The 20144-nt window shown below is 40.0% G+C and overlaps 2 protein-coding genes across 2 annotated transcripts; both read left to right on the top strand.

Annotated features, from left to right (window-relative positions):
• The first annotated feature begins 41 nt into the window (after positions 1 to 41).
• Positions 42 to 15060, top strand: unc45a (unc-45 myosin chaperone A). The gene is made up of 19 exons (XM_047352218.1): positions 42 to 190; positions 292 to 484; positions 3911 to 4086; positions 4168 to 4257; positions 4367 to 4534; positions 5401 to 5569; positions 5657 to 5827; positions 7134 to 7305; positions 7397 to 7697; positions 7777 to 7871; positions 7961 to 8102; positions 8255 to 8395; positions 8519 to 8646; positions 8722 to 8788; positions 10625 to 10738; positions 10818 to 10933; positions 11351 to 11468; positions 13487 to 13642; positions 13720 to 15060. The coding sequence occupies exons 1-19, from the start codon at positions 167 to 169 to the stop codon at positions 14008 to 14010; spliced, it is 2832 nt and encodes a 943-aa protein (XP_047208174.1). The 5' UTR covers positions 42 to 166; the 3' UTR covers positions 14011 to 15060.
• A 52-nt stretch (positions 15061 to 15112) lies between these two features.
• On the top strand, positions 15113 to 20111 carry LOC124859442 (RCC1 domain-containing protein 1-like). The gene is made up of 8 exons (XM_047352231.1): positions 15113 to 15402; positions 15502 to 15717; positions 15808 to 15967; positions 16057 to 16178; positions 16254 to 16358; positions 19481 to 19636; positions 19726 to 19755; positions 19848 to 20111. The coding sequence occupies exons 1-8, from the start codon at positions 15216 to 15218 to the stop codon at positions 20003 to 20005; spliced, it is 1134 nt and encodes a 377-aa protein (XP_047208187.1). The 5' UTR covers positions 15113 to 15215; the 3' UTR covers positions 20006 to 20111.
• The last annotated feature ends 33 nt before the right edge of the window (positions 20112 to 20144 follow it).

Genomic DNA, 20144 nt, shown 5'->3' with positions numbered 1-20144 from the left:
GGAGGGGAGGGGCGGGGTTTGTGCGTGAACGTCATCAACGTGCTGCGTGCACCAGGAAGGACTGAAAGATGTCAGGAGTTTGCACCGTTCATGATAAAATGAGTGATATTTGAATACAAAGTCAAAAGAAAAGTCCAGTCACATCGTGTTGTGTAACCTATCGAAGATGAGTGGAGGTGAAAAGCAGAAGGTAAGGAAGCAGCAGTGAGCCGTTCGGCTAATTTTTATTCCGTTCATCATTTTTTGAAAGCATTCTGGAAGTCCGCTCCTCCCCTTTCCTGTTAAATCCAGGAGCCCGGAGCCCTGAAGGCGGAGGGGAACACCCTCTTCAAGGCAGGAGACATGCAGGGCGCTACCTGCTGCTACACTAAAGCGCTGAAACTAACCGACAGCCAGGCAGATAGCGCTGTTTTATACCGCAACAGATCTGCCTGCTATCTTAAACTTGAGGAATACAGCAAAGCAGAGGCTGATGCCTCCAAAGGTCCGACTATTTCTATTCTGTTCTATTAATGTGATCACTTGTTGCTATAAAACTTTCTATATGGCACATTGTTAACTGCTGCTGAAGTTTTAGGGACACCTTTCACCATGTTTACAGAGCATTCATTCAGTAAATTTCATTAATGCCAGGAGTTGTATGTGACCAAAAATCAGATGCCACCCGTTCTTCACTTATTCAGAAGGTACTACAGAACACATAAGGGAAATACTGGAGATGTAATCAAAGCACAAAATATCTATACCCGCTTATTATTATAGGGGGGTTGGGTGGTCCCTATCTCCAGAGGTCATTAGGCAAGAGGGAGAGTACATCCTGGACAGGTTGCAACTTCTGCACAGAGCAATACATGCACACACATACAAGTGAAATGAAGAAAGACCAATTAACCTAACATGCATACTTTTGGACTGTGTGAGAAGGCTAAAGTACCCAGAAGGAAACTACGGAAAGGATTTGAACCAAGACCTTTTTGCTCACAGTGTATATAACTACCAACAAACAATAAATATGTAGACATAAGAATAAAACATAGTGGTTTTGTCTAAAATAAAATGTCAAAATTGATAAAACTTTTAAAACTTAAATATAAAAAAAAATTATGTTTAGATTTTTTTATATATACAGGTACTTCTCAAAATATTAGCATATTGTGATAAAGTTCATTATTTTCCATAATGTCACGGTGAAAATTTAACATTCATATATTTTTGATTCATTGCACACTAACTGAAATATTTCAGGTCTTTTATTGTCTTAATACGGATGATTTTGGCATACAGCTCATGAAAACCCAAAATTCCTATCTCACAAAATTAGCATATCATTAAAAGGGTCTCTAAACGAGCTATGAACCTAATCATCTGAATCAACGAGTTAACTCTAAACACCTGCAAAAGATTCCTGAGGCCTTTAAAACTCCCAGCCTGGTTCATCACTCAAAACCCCAATCATGGGTAAGACTGCCGACCTGACTGCTGTCCAGAAGGCCACTATTGACACCCTCAAGCAAGAGGGTAAGACACAGAAAGAAATTTCTGAACGAATAGGCTGTTCCCAGAGTGCTGTATCAAGGCACCTCAGTGGGAAGTCTGTGGGAAGGAAAAACTGTGGCAGAAAACGCTGCACAACGAGAAGAGGTGACCGGACCCTGAGGAAGATTGTGGAGAAGGGCCGATTCCAGACCTTGGGGGACCTGCGGAAGCAGTGGACTGAGTCTGGAGTAGAAACATCCAGAGCCACCGTGCACAGGCGTGTGCAGGAAATGGGCTACAGGTGCCGCATTCCCCAGGTCAAGCCACTTTTGAACCAGAAACAGCAGCAGAAGCGCCTGACCTGGGCTACAGAGAAGCAGCACTGGACTGTTGCTCAGTGGTCCAAAGTACTTTTTTCGGATGAAAGCAAATTCTGCATGTCATTCGGAAATCAAGGTGCCAGAGTCTGGAGGAAGACTTGGGAGAAGGAAATGCCAAAATGCCAGAAGTCCAGTGTCAAGTACCCACAGTCAGTGATGGTCTGGGGTGCCGTGTCAGCTGCTGGTGTTGGTCCACTGTGTTTTATCAAGGGCAGGGTCAATGCAGCTAGCTATCAGGAGATTTTGGAGCACTTCATGCTTCCATCTGCTGAAAAGCTTTATGGAGATGAAGATTTCATTTTTCAGCACGACCTGGCACCTGCTCACAGTGCCAAAACCACTGGTAAATGGTTTACTGACCATAGTATCATTGTGCTCAATTGGCCTGCCAACTCTCCTGACCTGAACCCCATAGAGAATCTGTGCGATATTGTGAAGAGAACGTTGAGAGACTCAAGACCCAACACTCTGGATGAGCTAAAGGCCGCTATCGAAGCATCCTGGGCCTCCATAAGACCTCAGCAGTGCCACAGGCTGATTGCCTCCATGCCACGCCGCATTGAAACAGTCATTTCTGCAAAAGGATTCCCGACCAAGTATTGAGTGCATAACTGTACATGATTATTTGAAGGTTGATGTTTTTTGTATTAAAAACACTTTTCTTTTATTGGTCGGATGAAATATGCTAATTTTGTGAGATAGGAATTTTGGGTTTTCATGAGCTGTATGCCAAAATCATCCTTATTAAGACAATAAAAGACCTGAAATATTTCAGTTAGTGTGCAATGAATCTAAAATATATGAATGTAAAATTTTCATCTTGACATTATGGAAAATAATGAACTTTATCACAATATGCTAATATTTTGAGAAGGACCTGTATAATATATATTTACGGTCCAGCTTGAGTCACTCGGCTTGCGGTCGGGTGAAAAGCAAGGGATGTTTCCTTTTTGTTTTATTTTGTTTTGCTTTTCAATTTCACTTCACTAGAGCTGAATAATAGATGACATTTGGATCGTCATTACAAGATCAAATCTCTAAATAGTATGATACTACTATACTTCTGAATAGGACTTTTTCCAAATTGAAATGGCTCAGGATTGTCCTGACACAAATTTTCCTCCTGAAAGGAATGTGCGGGATAGCCTTACACCTTGCTTTGTTTTACTGTTTTCGCTGTTCCTGCTGACAGCAAAGAAGTCATCAGTAGTGGAGAAGCAATAATGCCCTCGTTGGAGGTACATGCTTATAATGCCAATAATTAATTGGGTGGGTTCTCACTGCTGTTGGTAGCCACATCTGTAATAGATATCAGGTACAGAGATGTTCAGAGTGAGGGATGGGGGAATAAAGGGAAGAGGAACGGAAATGTGAGTAAATTAAATTAGCAACTGATATCAACAATAACCTTGCAATATCTTTTCTTAATATCTTACAGCCTTTCTCATCTTACCTTTCCAAACAAATGTATTAGTAAATTTAATTAAAGTCAGACCTACAGATTACATTTTTAGTTTTAAACTAACTTTGAAATAGGAGGAAATAAAAGCTAATTTAAGCTAAACATGAAGCAACAAAAAAATTACCACAGATAACAGACAAGCTGCAATTACTTTATAAAACACCTGTGTTAATTCAGTCTCCTATCTCAGTAATATGGAAAATCTTTACGTAGTATCTTTATTTTCCTCACCCATTATACCAAAGGCAGCAAGTACAAGGTTAAGATTTTAATAGGATGTTTTAACCTTGCGTCTTTTACAGGTTTAATAAGTTTAAAGTTTATTTAATCAAATGTTACTTAAAAGGGTCGTTAAAAAAAAAAACTAAGGCATGAATTTATCATGCTTGATAAAAGAACAAGTCTCTCCTGCAGACCAAGGTCTCAAAAGTCTAAATAACACACTTACTGATTTTCCAAAAAAGGACTTCTCTGAATTAGAAGAAGCTCTTTGCAATCAGTAGATCATATCCTTTATTATACTGGACATTGTTCACTGAATTTCATCTGCACATCAAATGTCAACTGTACTGTCATCTTCCCTTTTCAGCTCTTGATACAGACCCAGGTGATGTGAAAGCCAGGTTTCGGCGAGCTCAGGCATATCAGAAGCTCGGTCGGCTCGACCAGGCTTTCCTGGATGCTCAGAGATGTGCCCAGCTGGAGCCCAAAACCCGAGCTTTCCAGGATCTGCTCAGACAGTTGGGAACACAGATCCAGCAGAAGGTGACGTGAGGCTGATTAGGTTGTGTATCTGGAACCTGATGAAACCGAAGCTAATTCAAGTCTTTTCTCTTAAACCTTTAGTCAGCACAACTAAACTCCACAGATGCTCGTGTGCAGCAGATGTTCTCCGTCCTCTTAGATTCCTCTGCTAAAGACTCAGATCGACAAAAGGTACAGATGGCTCATGCAGCCAGCGTAGATCTCTCTCACCCACTCTCAATCTATTGGAATGTTTTTGATTTATATGTTAAATACAATTCACCAAATTAATAATTTTTAGGCAGCTCAGAATTTAGTGGTATTGTCCCGAGATGAGGGAGGAGCCGAGCAGATCTTCCGCAATGACGGAGTGAAGCTGATCCAGAAACTTCTTCTCTCAAGGCAGGAGGATGTTGTCCTTTCTGCTCTCAGGACATTAGTAGGCTTGTGCACAGGACATCAGTCAAGAGTAAGTGTGTTCTCTGTTGTTTCATTAAGAAATCAAATATTTTGACGTTTCCTTTTGGGTTCATTGAATCTGCATGAAGGTATAGCAAAATACCCCCTATATTTCCGTTCAAATGTGGTCACCTTGCTGGTAGCTTAATAAAAAGAGGTATTAGATTTGAAACCTTTATAAGGCACTTTTATATAGACAGGTGTAACAAGTGGTCCTTTACAGCAGAAAACAATGCCAACAAAACAGACAAAAATTAAAGAAATTATAGAGAATATGGAACTAAAGAACAACAAAAAAAAACAATGTCCCAATAAGAATAAGGAAGAACAATAAAAAATAAACTGGGTGGATATGCATCTATGGGAGAGTTTCTATGTTAAAAACTAGTGCTGACCAAAAAGTACACAACAGCCCATTAACTAAACAAAAAACTCAATGATACCCAAGCCTTTGGGGCGACACAATTAGTTGTAGGTGCAAATGTATTTTCACACAGCACCAGGCTGGTTTGGAAAGATCTTTGTTGATTTAATAAATACAATCAGGATTCAAGCGGCAGTTTCTATTTACATCTACTTAATCGTCATCAGAAAATATTTTGATGATCAAAAACATTTAAGTGTGATTAAAAAAACAACAGAAAAGAAGAAATCTGTAAGGGGCAAAATACTTTTTCACATCTTTGTATGTTTTTTTGTTTTTTGTTTTATTTGTTTTAGAAAGACCTGAAAGGAGGACATTGCTATAATAATCGCTACAAGATATAAAAATCTGTACCAAAGTGTCTCCATTGGACTGAGAAGACAAACTATGGCGATGTTCTTCAGATGATAAAATGCATTGTAACGTGCTGACATCTGCCGTTTTATTTTCAGACTATGGCCATCGTGAATGAGTTGGGAATGGACCAGCTGTGTGCAGTAATGGGGTCAGGAGCCTCCACTGTGTCTCTGGCTGCCTGCCACCTGCTGCAGGTGATGTTTGAGGCTCTGACAGAGGGCATGAACAGAGAGATTAGAGGCAAAGATGAAGCCATACTTCCCGGTGAGTATCTGGACTTGGCAACACTCAGAAAAGACTGGCCTGTTAAGTTATGCCTCTGAGGTAAATTTCCTTATGATTTTGGCACAGAACCATCCAAGGAACTGCGTTCAATGCTACGCCACCTTTTGGAAATGATGCCAGCACCTAATGTGTCAGGGCCAGGCAGAGACAGCGCCATCAACCTCCTGGTCAAGCAAGTACCTCGCAAGTCCTTGAAGAACCCTGACAATTCCCTCGTGTTATGGGTGATAGACCAGGGTACGAAACACACCTGGATGCATGTCTTCCTTTTATTTGGCACGTCTAAATGTTTCAGATCATCAAATGAATTATAATATCAGAAAAAAATAACCTGAGTGAAGGCAAAATGCAGGTTTCAAATAATTGTCTCTTATATTAAAAGATAAAGCTATCCAAATAATTCTGGTCCGATGTGAAAATGTAATAGTCCCCTAAATCTAATAACTGGTTGTCCCACCTTTACTGTAACAACTACCATCAACAGTTTTTGGTAACTTACAGGGAGGACAGCACCTTGGTTAGATTAAAGTGCAGACTTTGACTAGGCCACTCCAACACTTCAGTGGTGTACTTGCTGGTGTGCTGCATTCAGCTCCACAGCAGCAAATCATTTCCAAACTGTCACACTACCACCACTATGTATGTCAGTACTAAAATGCCTTATAAGCCCTGTTATATTTTCCACCAGATGTAACAGGATGCACAGCTTCAAATAAGTTCCACTTTTGCCTTGTTGCTGCATAAAATATTGTGAGATGGGTCTCTGTGTTCTGCTTGCTGAAGCTGTAATTTTTTTCCTCTTTCTTTGAATGGTCAAGCACTGGTATATATATCTCAGAACTTTTACATCTGTAAATCCCCAGCAGGTCTCTAAGTTCATATGACCAAGGCTTGCTGGCTGTACCACGTACAAGGCTGAAGACTAAAGGTAACAGGGCCTTCTAGGCAGTAGCCCCTGGACTTTGGAACGCTCTCCCCTTTAGTTTGAGGTCGGTGGACTTTTTAGAAAAACAACTAAAAACTCATCTTTTTACAATTGCTTCTAATCAGCTATTTCAAAGTACTGATGTTTAATGTTTTTAGTGTTCTTCTGTACGGCACTTCGTGATCTGTGTCTTCAAAGATGCTATATCAATAAAGTTTTACTTCTTTATTATTGAATCATGAACTCTGACCTTAACTGAGTCAAGTGCAGGCCTCTGCAGTGCTTTAGATGTTGCTCTTGGTTCTTCTGTGACCCGCTAGATGAGCCTACTTCGTGCTGTCAGACAGGTTCTATTTAGATGATTTCTTGACATGGGTGAGTCTAGTGAAATTGGACTCAGCTTTCCAAAAATATGTGTTTTAATCCCAGCTAATGCATGATTTTTTACACGGGGCCATGCTACATTTTAACTCAGTAAATGAAACCATAATTTCAAAAACTCCTTTTTCAAGTCACTCAGGTTATCTTTCCCTGTTATTCATATTTGGGCAAGTATTTTTTTACTGAAGAATTTTAACCTTTTGTCTTGAGACATTAAAGTGCTCTTTTCTTTTCCAGGGCTGAAGAAAATCCTGCAGGTGGCTGGGACTGTTGCTGAGCTCTCAGAGGGACCTTCTCTTACAGAAAACACTCACATGAGCTGTTCTGTGTTGCTTAGCAAACTCTACGACGACCTCAAGAGTGACAAAGAGAGGGAAAACTTTAATAAACTTTGTGAAGATTATGTGCAGTGAGTCAAATCTTTCGAAACTGCTCATGAAATGAATCATTAGAGGCCCTAGAACAAAAAAATCTATTTGCTGAATTTTTTTTCTTGATAGGGAACACTTCAGACGACCCGGCCTAGATGCCAAACTGCGCGCCATTCAGACAGTTTCTGTGCTCCTCCAAGGACCGAGCGATGTGGGCAACGTCACTCTGGAAATGTCAGGAATGATGGACGCCGTCATCTCTCTCTGCGGTTCAGAAGATGTGACTCACCAACAGGTAGCCGTGGAGGCTCTTATCCATGCCGCAGGCAAGGCCAAAAGAGCCTCTTTCATCACAGCCAATGGCGTGGCACTCTTGAAGGACCTCTACAAGAAGAGCGAGAATGACAGGATACGTGTCAGAGCTCTTGTGGTGAGTGCTGCAAACTGACAGAGAAAAATAACGTCTAATCAAAAGGAAGACTTACCGTTTTGTGTGCGTTGTTATGCAGGGCTTGTGTAAGCTTGGATCAGCAGGAGGCACGGATTTCAGCATGAAGCAGTTTGCGGAGGGATCCACGCTCAAGCTCGCCAAGCAGTGCAGGAAGTATGTTCTCCTAAATACTTCTGATCCTAATGGTTTAAAGTAATTTTGTTTTGTAAATCAAAGGGAAATATAATTTCTGTTCCTCTTAGGTGGTTGTGTAATGAGTCTCTTCCCCCGACGTCCCGTCGTTGGTCTGTGGAAGGTCTTGCCTACCTCACTTTTGATGCTGACGTGAAGGAAGACCTAGTGGAAGACAAATGTGCTCTCTTGGCCATGTTTGACCTGGCAAAGGTTTTACTCATACTTTTATTTTATGCATACTAGAGGAAATAGGAACCTTTTTAAGTATTTCAGGAGTCGTGGAAGTCACTAAGCAAGACCATCTACTCACACCACACTAATACACATTTTTGTTGTGGCCTTCTTTTTTTGGTTTCATACAGTCTGAAGATAAGACGGTACTCTTTGCTGTGGGCTCCACATTAGTAAATTGCACCAACAGCTGTGATGTGGAGAAACCAGACCCTCAGATGGTGGAGCTGGCCAAGTATGCAAAGCAGCATGTGCCTGAGGAGCATCCAAAGGTGCTACTCAGCTGCCAATTTTTGAGACTCATTAGTTGTACTACCAAACTCCTTTATATTTTCCAACGTATCACTCAGTCTATGCATTATGTCAAGTTTAATATGGATTTCTTTTTCTGTTAGGATGCACCATCCTTTGTAGAAAAAAGGCTAGTTAAGCTTCTGGAAGCTGGTGTTGTGTCTGCGTTGGTGTGCATGGTCAAACAGGAGAGTCCTGCCCTCACGGAGGCCTGTAGGGAATTTATTGCCAGGTATTTACAAAAGATGCAAATAGTCTTCTTTGACCAATTCCTTTGTAGGTTTCCTTACACCCTTTATCCTTGCAGGGTTTTCCTGGCTTTAGTTGAACGACAGGAAGACAGAGGTGCAGTGGTGGCACAAGGTGGAGGAAAGGTAAAACACGATGCTTCAAAAGTATTCATACCTCTTAAAACTTTGTTACATTTGGTCACTTTAGAACCATAAACATCAAAGTATTTTATTGGGATTTGGCATGATAGATCAACCCAAAGTAGTGCTTAATTGTGAAAAAGGAAGGAGGATATATTGTGCAAAGACTGTTTTCAAAGAAAAAGTGTTTCTTGCATTTATATTCAGTCCCTGTTGTTCTGAGCCCTAATTATATACCCCTGAATAATAAACAACACATTCAGAAGTCAGTGGCTTAGTAAATAGAGTATACCTGTGTGTATTACACACATGGTCAGATGAGACCAAATTTTTACTTTTAATGTGTAGAGGATAACTTATGCTGCACATTAGTGTTAAGTTTATAATTGGATGGGTGGAGCTAAATGCTGAGCAGTCCTTAAAGGGGACATATCATGCTTTTAAATCCTTCCTTTTCCCACTTAAATCATTCTGTTGTGGTCTATATGAAGTGGAACTTCAGTGCTTCGTTCTGAATTCCTTGTTATTGTAGCTTCACATGCTTCTCTTTTACCCCTGTTCTGAGGTGCGTCTGAGAGCAACACGTTTTGCTGCCGTCTCGTTAAATGCTATCGAGGCGCTTCACATCCCACCCCTTACAGGACCCGTTCAGCCATTTTTGTAGTTTGATAACAATTATCTAGCACCGCATAAACAAGACAAAAACGGCAAAAACAATGCTAAACTGTTTATGGAATAATACTATTCAAAACAAGCAGTGCGGTTATGTCCTGAAGGAGCTAAAACCGAGCACACAGTGCTAACATAAGCAGAAGGCACAATGCTACTGCAATCAGAACAACAACACACAATAAATTTCATGTCTAAATTAAAGTTTGTTGTCATTTTAGCGTTATTTGCAGATTACCTCTTTGCTTTGTCCGTTGTTTCCATAGACAGAAGGAACTAACCCCTAATCAGGTGAAGTCAGCAAATCCATCTCGATACTGACGGAGGTTGCTGAAGGCACTCGTCCTTGAAGTGGGGGAAGTAGGAATTTTGCAACTGATGTGGGAGCATTTTAATGAAAAATAAAATTTAACCAGGCACTTCAAAGAGGTTATCGTGCTGTGGGACAGTGTAATGAATTGTGTGAGTTAATACACCCAACCACCGAACCAAACTTATCGTCTTTCAGTGAAGGCATATTTGAGCTTGGACTACAAAATCACAGCGAGAAATAAATATGCCGGATACACGAAATTGATCAGCCATAAGTCCATGATCTTATTTAGTTGTTCTGCAGCAAATACTGTGACGTAACAGATGATAGAGAAAACTGAACGGACTGAACAATATGACCCAGACAGAATATATTTAACAAAATGTATTTGAAGGCTAAAAAAGTGGATTTTGCATGATATGTCCCCTTTAAAGTTAAAGGCCACAAAAGACTTGAGAAGTGGGCGGGGGTCCAGCTTCCTGCAAGACAGCAGGCCTAAACTTTAGGTCAAGACATGTTAAAATTGCTGAAATTTTAGCTAGATATGGCTCTAAAATGTACTGATTACGGGGTGGGGTGGCATAATAAAAATGCATACCCCACCCTCATAAGATTTTTATTTGCAAAAAATATTGAAAACCATGTAAGTTCCTTCAACTGCACATCCTCGTGCTACTTTCAATTGATCAATCACATTAAATCCCAATAAAATACATGAAGGTTTTAAGTTGTAACAGCAAAATGTGAAAAGGTCCAAGGGATATTGGTACTTTTCCAGGATGTATACCTTGTTTAACCTTCACACTAATCCTAACACTGTGCTAGAAGGATTAATTATTGATTCTACCTCTCAACAGGCTTTGATCCCCCTCGCAACCGACAACACAAATGTCGGAAAGGTCAAAGCTGCACAAGCCCTGGCAAAAATAGCCATCACATCTAACCCAGAGATCGCCTTTCCGGGAGAGAGGGTAAAATATGCAGAAGTAGATTTGATTGAAACAATGCAAACACAGCATCTCGCTTGACATTTTCTTATGTTTGTGGCAGATCTATGAGGTGGTGAGACCATTCGTAAACCTTTTGAAGCTGGAGTGCACCTTGCTGCAAAACTTTGAAGCTCTAATGGCTCTCACCAACTTGGCCGGCATCAGTGAAAGACTAAGGTTAGCCACAAGGGGGAAGTATTTGCCTATAAATAGATATGCACAGGCAAATGCAGTGGGACAAACTGAAGTGCATAGAACCAGAGTTTACGTAGTTCCAAACCAAATTCTTTCATTTTTTAAAAAGCCAGGGTGACTTTGTACAATTTTCAAAGGCCAAACATAATCCTGTTGTAGTCGGTGCCCTTTTTTTTTCAAGTTTAGGCTATAAATCCTGTTTTTAATAGCAAGATCCTGTAAAAGTTGGGGTTCTAGAAGCCAGACCCAGTTATGTTTTAGTTTTTGTTTATTGTTTTACTGAATGACAGGCTAAGACTTAAGTTCCTTTGCTTTTGATTTCCACACTCTTCTTTAAATTATCTGGCACTTTGATATCCTCCTTTAATACATTTTTTTAAGACTATCTTCTTTTCACAGACAAAAGATCATCAAGGAAAAAGCTTTACCAAAGATCGAAGGCTACATGTTTGAGGAGAACGAGCTTGTCCGAGCTGCTGCCACTGAGTGCATGTGTAATTTAGTTTTAACTGCAGAGGTAACACGTATATCTTTAACACCAGCATGAAGAGTAACTCATAAAAGTATTCCTACCCCTTGAACTTTTTCACAGTTTGCCACCTAACAACCACAAACGTCAATGTATTTAATAGTTTTTTTGTGATAGACAAAACACAAAGTAGTGCTTTATTGTGAAGTGGAAAGAAAGTGAGCCATGATTTACAAATATTTTCCAAATACAAATCTGAAAAGTGTGGCATGCATATGTATTCACCTGCCTGATTTAACAGTTTGTACAGCCAACCTTTGGTGCAAGTATAGCTGCAAGTCATTTCAGGGTGTGTCTGAACCGGTTTTTTACACCAAGAGACAGAAATATTTGCTAATTATTCTTTATAAAATAGCTTTACCCAAGATTGGATGAAGAGCATCTGTGAACATTGTTTTTATTAACACTTTACGCAGATGCTCTGTTGTACTAAACTTCGACTAGGCCATTCTAACACATTAATATGCTTTGATCTAAACCATTTACAGTTTCTCTGGATGTATATTTAGGGTTATTGTCATGCTCCAGTCTCAAATGTTTTGCAGATTTTTCTCCATTATTACCCTGCAATCAGCTCCATCCATCTTCTCATCAACTCTGACCAGCTTCACTGTCCCTGCTGAAAAAAAGGATCCCCACAGGATGAAGCTGCCATCACCATGTTTCACTGTGGGATGGGGTATTCAGGCTAACGTGCAGTGTTAGTTTTCCATGCAACTTAGTTATTTGCATGTAGGTCAAAAAGGCAATTTTGATCTTGTCTGACCAGAACACCTTCTTCCTCATGTGTGCTGTGTCACTTGCATAGCTTGCAAGATGAAATTGTTACGACATTCTTACAGCAACAGCTTTCTTCTTTTCACTCTTCAATAAGGCCAAATTTGTAGAGTGTAAACCAATAGGTTTCTTGTTGACTTATTCTCTCACATAGTTATAAAGGGCTTCTTGGCTGCTTCTCTGGCTAATATTCTCCTTACCCAGCATGTCAGTTAAGGTGAAACCTATATTTTGGTATGTTTGTAGCTGTCCCATATGTATTTTTGGATGATGGACTGAACACGTTCCATGATAAGGCTGCACTATGCATTGTAAATTTATCATTATGGCAGTATCGATGTAAACAATAGGCATTTTGCAAAGAACAGCTTGGCTTGAAATAAACGTTAGCTAATTATTTAGGTAGCGTGCTTTCAGGCTGTCCATGTCAGTAATACATGTGGTGACATTTATTCCAGCAAAACAGTTTTTACCTTTACCTTTTAGAAGGTAAAGAGGTAGATGAAGAGGTCAAGTCTAACTAAACTAAAACCAGGTTGCTTCTATTCCAAAACAACAGATGCTGACCAAAAATAAAATTTTTTCCTAGTAGGTTAAAAGACAACTCATTATCTGGGATCTATGTTTGCAACCCAAAGCAGAAATACATTAACAGTGTTTATTTATTGCAAGTCATCAAAATGGCATCATTCACCAACATTATTGCATATTGCATGTTTTCCTAATATTGTGCAGCCATACTATGAGAGGTTCAGAGCTTGGGATATTGTCCTATAACCAACCCCTGTCTTAAACCTCTCCCCAACTTTCTCCCTGACCTGTCTGTTGTGATCTTTGGTTTTTATGATGCTATTTGTTCACTGATGTTCTTGAACATTAGGCCTTCACAGAATTTATGGATTAATACCTAGATTAAATTACACACAGGTGGAGTCTATTCGCTGCTTTTGTGACTTGTGTTTGCAGTTGGTTGCGCTGGGTATTATTTAGGGCTCAAAGAATAGAGTGGACTGAATACAAAAGCAAGCCGCATTTTCAGATTTTAAACATATGTTTTATTTTCCTACCACTCCACAATTATGCACCTCTTTGTGTCGGTGCATTTATTGGAAGTACATGCCAAAAAAATATTTTGACGATTTTACGATTAATACACAACAAAATGTGAAAGCGTAAAAATACAACTTAGGAAAGGCTGGGAAAAAAAACATTGTAATGTGTGTCCTCAGGTGCAGAAGCTTTTCTTGGCCTCAGGGAACGATCGCCTGAAGCTCCTCGTGCTTTACTGCGGAGAAGAGGATGAAAGGCTCCGGAAAGCTGCTGCAGGCACTCTGGCCATGTTGACTGCCGAACAGCCAGAGCTCTGCACTCGAATCCCTGGAACTGTAGGAAGACCTTTTCTTATATATTCTTAAACGCTGCAGTTATTCTCTGCCTGACTCCTTTGCTTCGTCTGTCCTAGACAACCCACTGGCTCGAGATTTTCCAGGCTCTGCTGCTAAGTGAAATATCCGAGCTGCGTCATCGCGGCGTGGTCATAGTCCAGAATATCATGCAAGCAGAAAAAGGTCTGGCTGAGACTCTTATGGAGAGTGAAGCTTTGGAGATACTCACTGTCCTTGCAAAGGGAGGAGAGGGAAAAGCAGATCCTGTTGCCAAGGTTGCCCAGAACTGTTTGGATAAAGCACTGGAGTATGGCATCATCCGAAGCAGGGAAGGTGGATTAGAAACGAGCAAAGGAACTGAGCCCTGAAAAACACAGCTACAGTGTGTGGATGTGCCTTTTGGAAGTCTTAAGTAGTTAAAAAAATGTGGTGAAAAATGAAGACATTTTCATTTTTGCCATCGAGTTCTTAAAAGGATTTCTCTCATTAAACAAAAATGGTTAAAAAGCAATAAGAAATTAATTGAAGTAGGTTCTACAATTTCAACACATAGAAGATATGTGGTCACAAATAACCTTTAATAGAACCTGACACACTCTCGCGGTCTTATAAAGTTTCTTTGACATGTTGTCAACATCCAGCAGGATTACTGTACCAAAGCTCCCTTGCAGGTCACCTTTAGAGCATTTTTCTTTGCAGACAATTTTAGGGCGAGTATCGAAAGACTTACTCCAATTCCTCCACTTTCTCTCAGGGTGTGTTATAAAAATGTATGCAATCCTTGCCCGTTTACAACAGAAAAACTGAGCTCAGACTAGCATTCGGAATAAAACTCAGTTTTATTTTCTCTCACATTTCCTTTGTCCACGGTTTGAGCATAGGCCACAGGTAACAATCCGTGTTTAAGCTAAATCTTGTCATGTACTGATGTGATCTTAGTAATTAAACATTACACTGCAGAAACAAAGCTGATTAATATAATTGCTACTCAGTTGAATAGCAGTCCAGTCTCACGTTATTATTCATTACATATTGGCACCATAAGTCACTTCAGTGAGGTCTATTTGTTTGCATTTCCATACAGTTTTTAAAAGATCTCTTTTACTGTCAAATTATTAGATACAGATGCTGTTTTCCACAAAAGGCAATTTTTGTCCTGACTTGTTTGGCTGTTCCACACATTCTTACAAAATTCCTATTCCTTGGTTATTAATCTATACTGTTTGTTTTATCCACACAAAGTATATGGTTTGTTCTCCTAAATCTTACAAAGAAATGTATTATTTTGCACCAGCTGAAATTGTCATGTATTTCTGGTTTCAGTTTTGCCATTTCCGCTACATTCCTGGTGTGTTTTGTATTTTATCATTTATACTGAAGACATGAAAAATAACGAAAATAAACTTTCTGCGCCATAATTCATTGTCACATTCCGTGTATTTAATCACGACCGTAACCCAGAAGACGGCTGTCATGTGGTTGGAAACGCGCATGCGCAGTCCTTCCAATTGGCTTGTTCCTGTTCAGTTTAGCGGAATCTGCTTTTCGTGGCTGAGGAATAAGAACGAGCTAAATGCGCTGGTTTGGTTTTGGCTTCAATGCCTTTGCTCAAATATGTGTCCAGGAGAAGTCCGATAAAGAAGGTAGCAGTAGCGCAGCGGGGGGAGTTAAAGTAAACGTTCCCATAGAGCTGAAGAACCATGTGGGCAGAAGTAAAATCAGGGCAAGCTGGAGTCGGAAAGCATCTTTGTTTTTAGATGGTAAATTTATTGCATTAACTTGTCTGCAATGCATGAACCGGAGGAACAGAAAGTGTCTGCATGACCACTAACTTGTTCTGTTGTTTTCTTATCTTGCAGAGGAAAAGTCTGTCCGCCTGGCTGGTTTCTGTGCATTCAGCTCCAATGAGTCTTTCAGTCCAGTTATGGTGGACACCCGTGGGTGTAGAGATGCAATAATCAGTGAAACGCACCTTACCCTTGCTTTTCCAGACAGAATTGAATGCTGGGATCTGCAGAGCAAGGAAAAGGTTCCATCATGGAGCATGGAGATATTAACTCAGTCGCAGAACTCTGGTGCAGGACTTCCTAGCAGTTGAGCAAAATGTAGAAAGATTTGCATCAAATAGCAGCAGAGTAATGTTTTTTGTTTTATCTTCTATGTAGATGTGAATTTGCCATTGGTACCAGGAGGATACATATCACCTAAAACACCAATTTTCCACTCCTTGTCTTCTCATCTACAAGCCAAGAGCCTTGCACTGGGTGGAGAGCATGCCATCCTTCTGACTGCTGCTGGAGCTGTTTATACCTGGGGTCAGGGCAGGTAGAGCTCATACAGGCATATAATGGGGAATCTGATCTAAGCACTTTAATGCAAATGTTGGTTTGTGAGTAGATATGTTCCTTTGATAGCCACGGAGAGTTGGGGCATGGAGGACTCATCCCCGAGGAGGAGCCCAGGACTGTGGAAGCTCTGTGGGGGATGTCTATGAGATCTGTGGCTGCAGGAGGTTGGCACTCTGTCTGCGTTGGTGGTAAGTTTTAAATAAAAGAATTATATCAAAGATCTGAGGGAGAAAAAAAATGATCTGCCAGTACTTTTATTTCAGATGGCGGTGACCTGTATGTGTGGGGCTGGAATGAAAGCGGTCAACTTGGACTTCCATCACGAGGTCTGAGGAAGGCCTCACAACAGAAAAGTGAACCACAAGCAGGTTTGTCAAATGGTATACAGGTCCTTCTCAAAAAATTAGCATATTGTGATAAAGTTCATTATTTTCCATAATGTCATGATGAAAATTTAACATTCATATATTTTAGATTCATTGCACACTAACTGAAATATTTCAGGTCTTTTATTGTCTTAATACGGATGATTTTGGCATACAGCTCATGAAAACCCAAAATTCCTATCTCACAAAATTAGCATATCATTAAAAGGGTCTCTAAACGAGCTATGAACCTAATCATCTGAATCAACGAGTTAACTCTAAACACCTGCAAAAGATTCCTGAGGCCTTTAAAACTCCCAGCCTGGTTCATCACTCAAAACCCCAATCATGGGTAAGACTGCCGACCTGACTGCTGTCCAGAAGGCCACTATTGACACCCTCAAGCAAGAGGGTAAGACACAGAAAGAAATTTCTGAACGAATAGGCTGTTCCCAGAGTGCTGTATCAAGGCACCTCAGTGGGAAGTCTGTGGGAAGGAAAAAGTGTGGCAGAAAACGCTGCACAACGAGAAGAGGTGACCGGACCCTGAGGAAGATTGTGGAGAAGGGCCGATTCCAGACCTTGGGGGACCTGCAGAAGCAGTGGACTGAGTCTGGAGTAGAAACATCCAGAGCCACCGTGCACAGGCGTGTGCAGGAAATGGGCTACAGGTGCCGCATTCCCCAGACCTGGGCTACAGAGAAGCAGCACTGGACTGTTGCTCAGTGGTCCAAAGTACTTTTTTTCGGATGAAAGCAAATTCTGAATGTCATTCAGAAATCAAGGTGCCAGAGTCTGGAGGAAGACTGGGGAGAAGGAAATGCCAAAATGCCAGAAGTCCAGTGTCAAGTACCCACAGTCAGTGATGGTCTGGGGTGCCGTGTCAGCTGCTGGTGTTGGTCCACTGTGTTTTATCAAGGGCAGGGTCAATGCAGCTAGCTATCAGGAGATTTTGGAGCACTTCATGCTTCCATCTGCTGAAAAGATTTATGGAGATGAAGATTTCATTTTTCAGCACGACCTGGCACCTGCTCACAGTGCCAAAACCACTGGTAAATGGTTTACTGACCATGGTATCACTGTGCTCAATTGGCCTGCCAACTCTCCTGACCTGAACCCCATAGAGAATCTGTGGAATATTGTGAAGAGAACGTTGAGAGACTCAAGACCCAACACTCTGGATGAGCTAAAGGCCGCTATCGAAGCATCCTGGGCCTCCATAAGACCTCAGCAGTGCCACAGGCTGATTGCCTCCATGCCACGCCGCATTGAAGCAGTCATTTCTGCAAAAGGATTCCCGACCAAGTATTGAGTGCATAACTGTACATGATTATTTGAAGGTTGACGTTTTTTGTATTAAAAACACTTTTCTTTTATTGGTCGGATGAAATATGCTAATTTTTTGAGATAGGAATTTTGGATTTTCATGAGCTGTATGCCAAAATCATCCTTATTAAGACAATAAAGGACCTGAAATATTTCAGTTAGTGTGCAATGAATCTAAAATATATGAATATTAAATTTTCATCATTACATTATAGAAAATAATAAACTTTATCACAATATGCTAATTTTTTGAGAAGGACCTGTAGAAAGTTTAATATGGTTGAGATATAACGGACAATGAGAAATTCTGAGATATAGTGATTCCTTCAATTTCTTTGAAATATGAATTCAGTTTAGTTTACATTTTGCTTTTAGATATTCCATTAATTGCACATGAATTTCACATTTCCACCACATTTTAAAAATGTTATTGCAAAGAAAAAGGGAATAGAATTAGCATTTTGACTTTACCCTTAAAGTTCACATTTGTGACTAGTGTAATTGGAAGTTTGTGATATGACACACAAGGATGATTAAGTTGAACTTTATCATCTTTGCCATCTATTCCCATCTAAAATGAGTAATACTCACAATTACTGCTTGTCAGAAAATATGAAAGAAAGCAGCTATTTTTAAACAGTGATCCTCTATACCTAGTTTAGCACTGCATCACTTACTTAATTTATATCTCATAATTACATGGACCACATGTCACTTTGGATGATCTCTGTGAAGCACAACAATGTGGAGAAACACTGTCAAATGTAACTACTGTAAAGTCTTACTAACCTTGTTTACGGGTGGCATCAGTTTTGTTTCAACGTGAAAACATCTGGTCTAAATGACCACAAAATGGAAACATGCTCTATGGTCAAACAAACAGGTGTTTAGAACTAGTTTTGCATGAAAATGCTGCATTCGCAGACAAAAAAATCAAAATAGCAACAAGATCAGAAGGCAAGTTCGATGCTAAAGTGTGAATCAGCGCCATTTACAAAGTAATTTACACTTTTATGATGGGATATTTATTACAAAAAGCACTTTTGGATTTCAGAGCAACAAATGCATACTAGAGGGCATGTCGTTTAGGGACACCTACACATTTTACAACAAAAAGCAAAAAGATGCAAAATAATGCTCTAAGTACTTTACAAACACATTGCTGCAGAATAAAAAGCTATGGATGCTGGACTACCTACCCAGTGTATATTTTTTACTAACCCAGAAAAAATTTTACCTGTGCTGTTGGGTCAAAAATAATTCTACAGCAAGAATGTGGAAAAAGTAACACTTCATTTAAGGCACTGTCAGCGCTAGAATATTAGGTGACCTAGCATATGGCAAAGTAAACACGGTAATCTCATCGACTCTTAGGATGCATTCATGAAAAACTGTAATAAACATGTTATTAAATGAACTCCAACTGGGTGGAAAAAACTTAATTCGGTTAAACTCTAATGATGACCAAGTTTGAAATTCTCCATTGATGTTTGAGTGTTTTCAGATTGCTTTTTTCCTGCAGGACCAATAACGTTTAAGTAGTTGATGCCATGCATTTGTGCTTTATTCAGTTAAATGATAGCCAAAGTAACCCAGAAATTACATCAAACCAATTATTCTCTCATGTTTTATTGATTTTTTTTCTCAAGCTTTTCTGGGTTTGGATTAAAACTGTAAACACTTAAATCTAGTAGAGTAAAATGCCATTTTTCATTCATTGCTTGTGAGGATGCTTTCTGAAACCGCTGTAATAGTAACATCTTCTCTAAAGCACCACTGTCCTTCAATGCAACGATTAGGAGAACTATGCGGCAGTGTCAGCGCTTGTCTTGGTGAAGAGCGACATGAAGAAGTGTACATTTCAATCCAGGCATTCCCAGCTCTGGTAGATGTTAGTCCATCATGTGAGATCAGGACAGTCAGCTGTGGCTCCCGGCACACAGCTGCAGTAACAAGTAGGAAATCAAAACCTTTTAAAATGAATTACGCTGATATTTTAAAAAAACGAGTGACAATATTTATACTCCATATTCTCTCATTTCAGCAACAGGCTGTCTTTACACTTGGGGATGGGGTAAGTTTAGTACAACAGACATTTTTAGTCTAACCAGTTAAATTAAGAAGCATATAATGAGCTTTCTTAACTGTATTTTCTTGTATTTGTAGGAGAATATGGCCAACTTGGACACCAAACAACTACCAATTTAGATGAACCTAAATGTGTGGAGTTTTTCAGGAATGAGAACCTGCATGTTGTTGATGTGGTTTGTGGGCCATGGAACACATTTACCGCAGCTGTCAAGAAGGAAGTACTTGCCACATAAAATGTCCCAGAATTACCCCTGTGAGCACTGGCAGTGAACTTCAGACTACATACAAGGAAATATCAACAAATACTTAAACTTTTATGATTAAATATGTTTTGTAATATTATTTGTTCATATGTTAAAAGAAGCCATTGGG

The sequence above is a fragment of the Girardinichthys multiradiatus genome, chromosome 2 (genome assembly GCF_021462225.1).
Source record: "Girardinichthys multiradiatus isolate DD_20200921_A chromosome 2, DD_fGirMul_XY1, whole genome shotgun sequence".
In the NCBI taxonomy this organism is placed as follows: domain Eukaryota; kingdom Metazoa; phylum Chordata; class Actinopteri; order Cyprinodontiformes; family Goodeidae; genus Girardinichthys; species Girardinichthys multiradiatus.
Note: the sequence above shows the minus strand (reverse complement) of the source record. Positions and strands in the feature narration are given on the sequence as shown.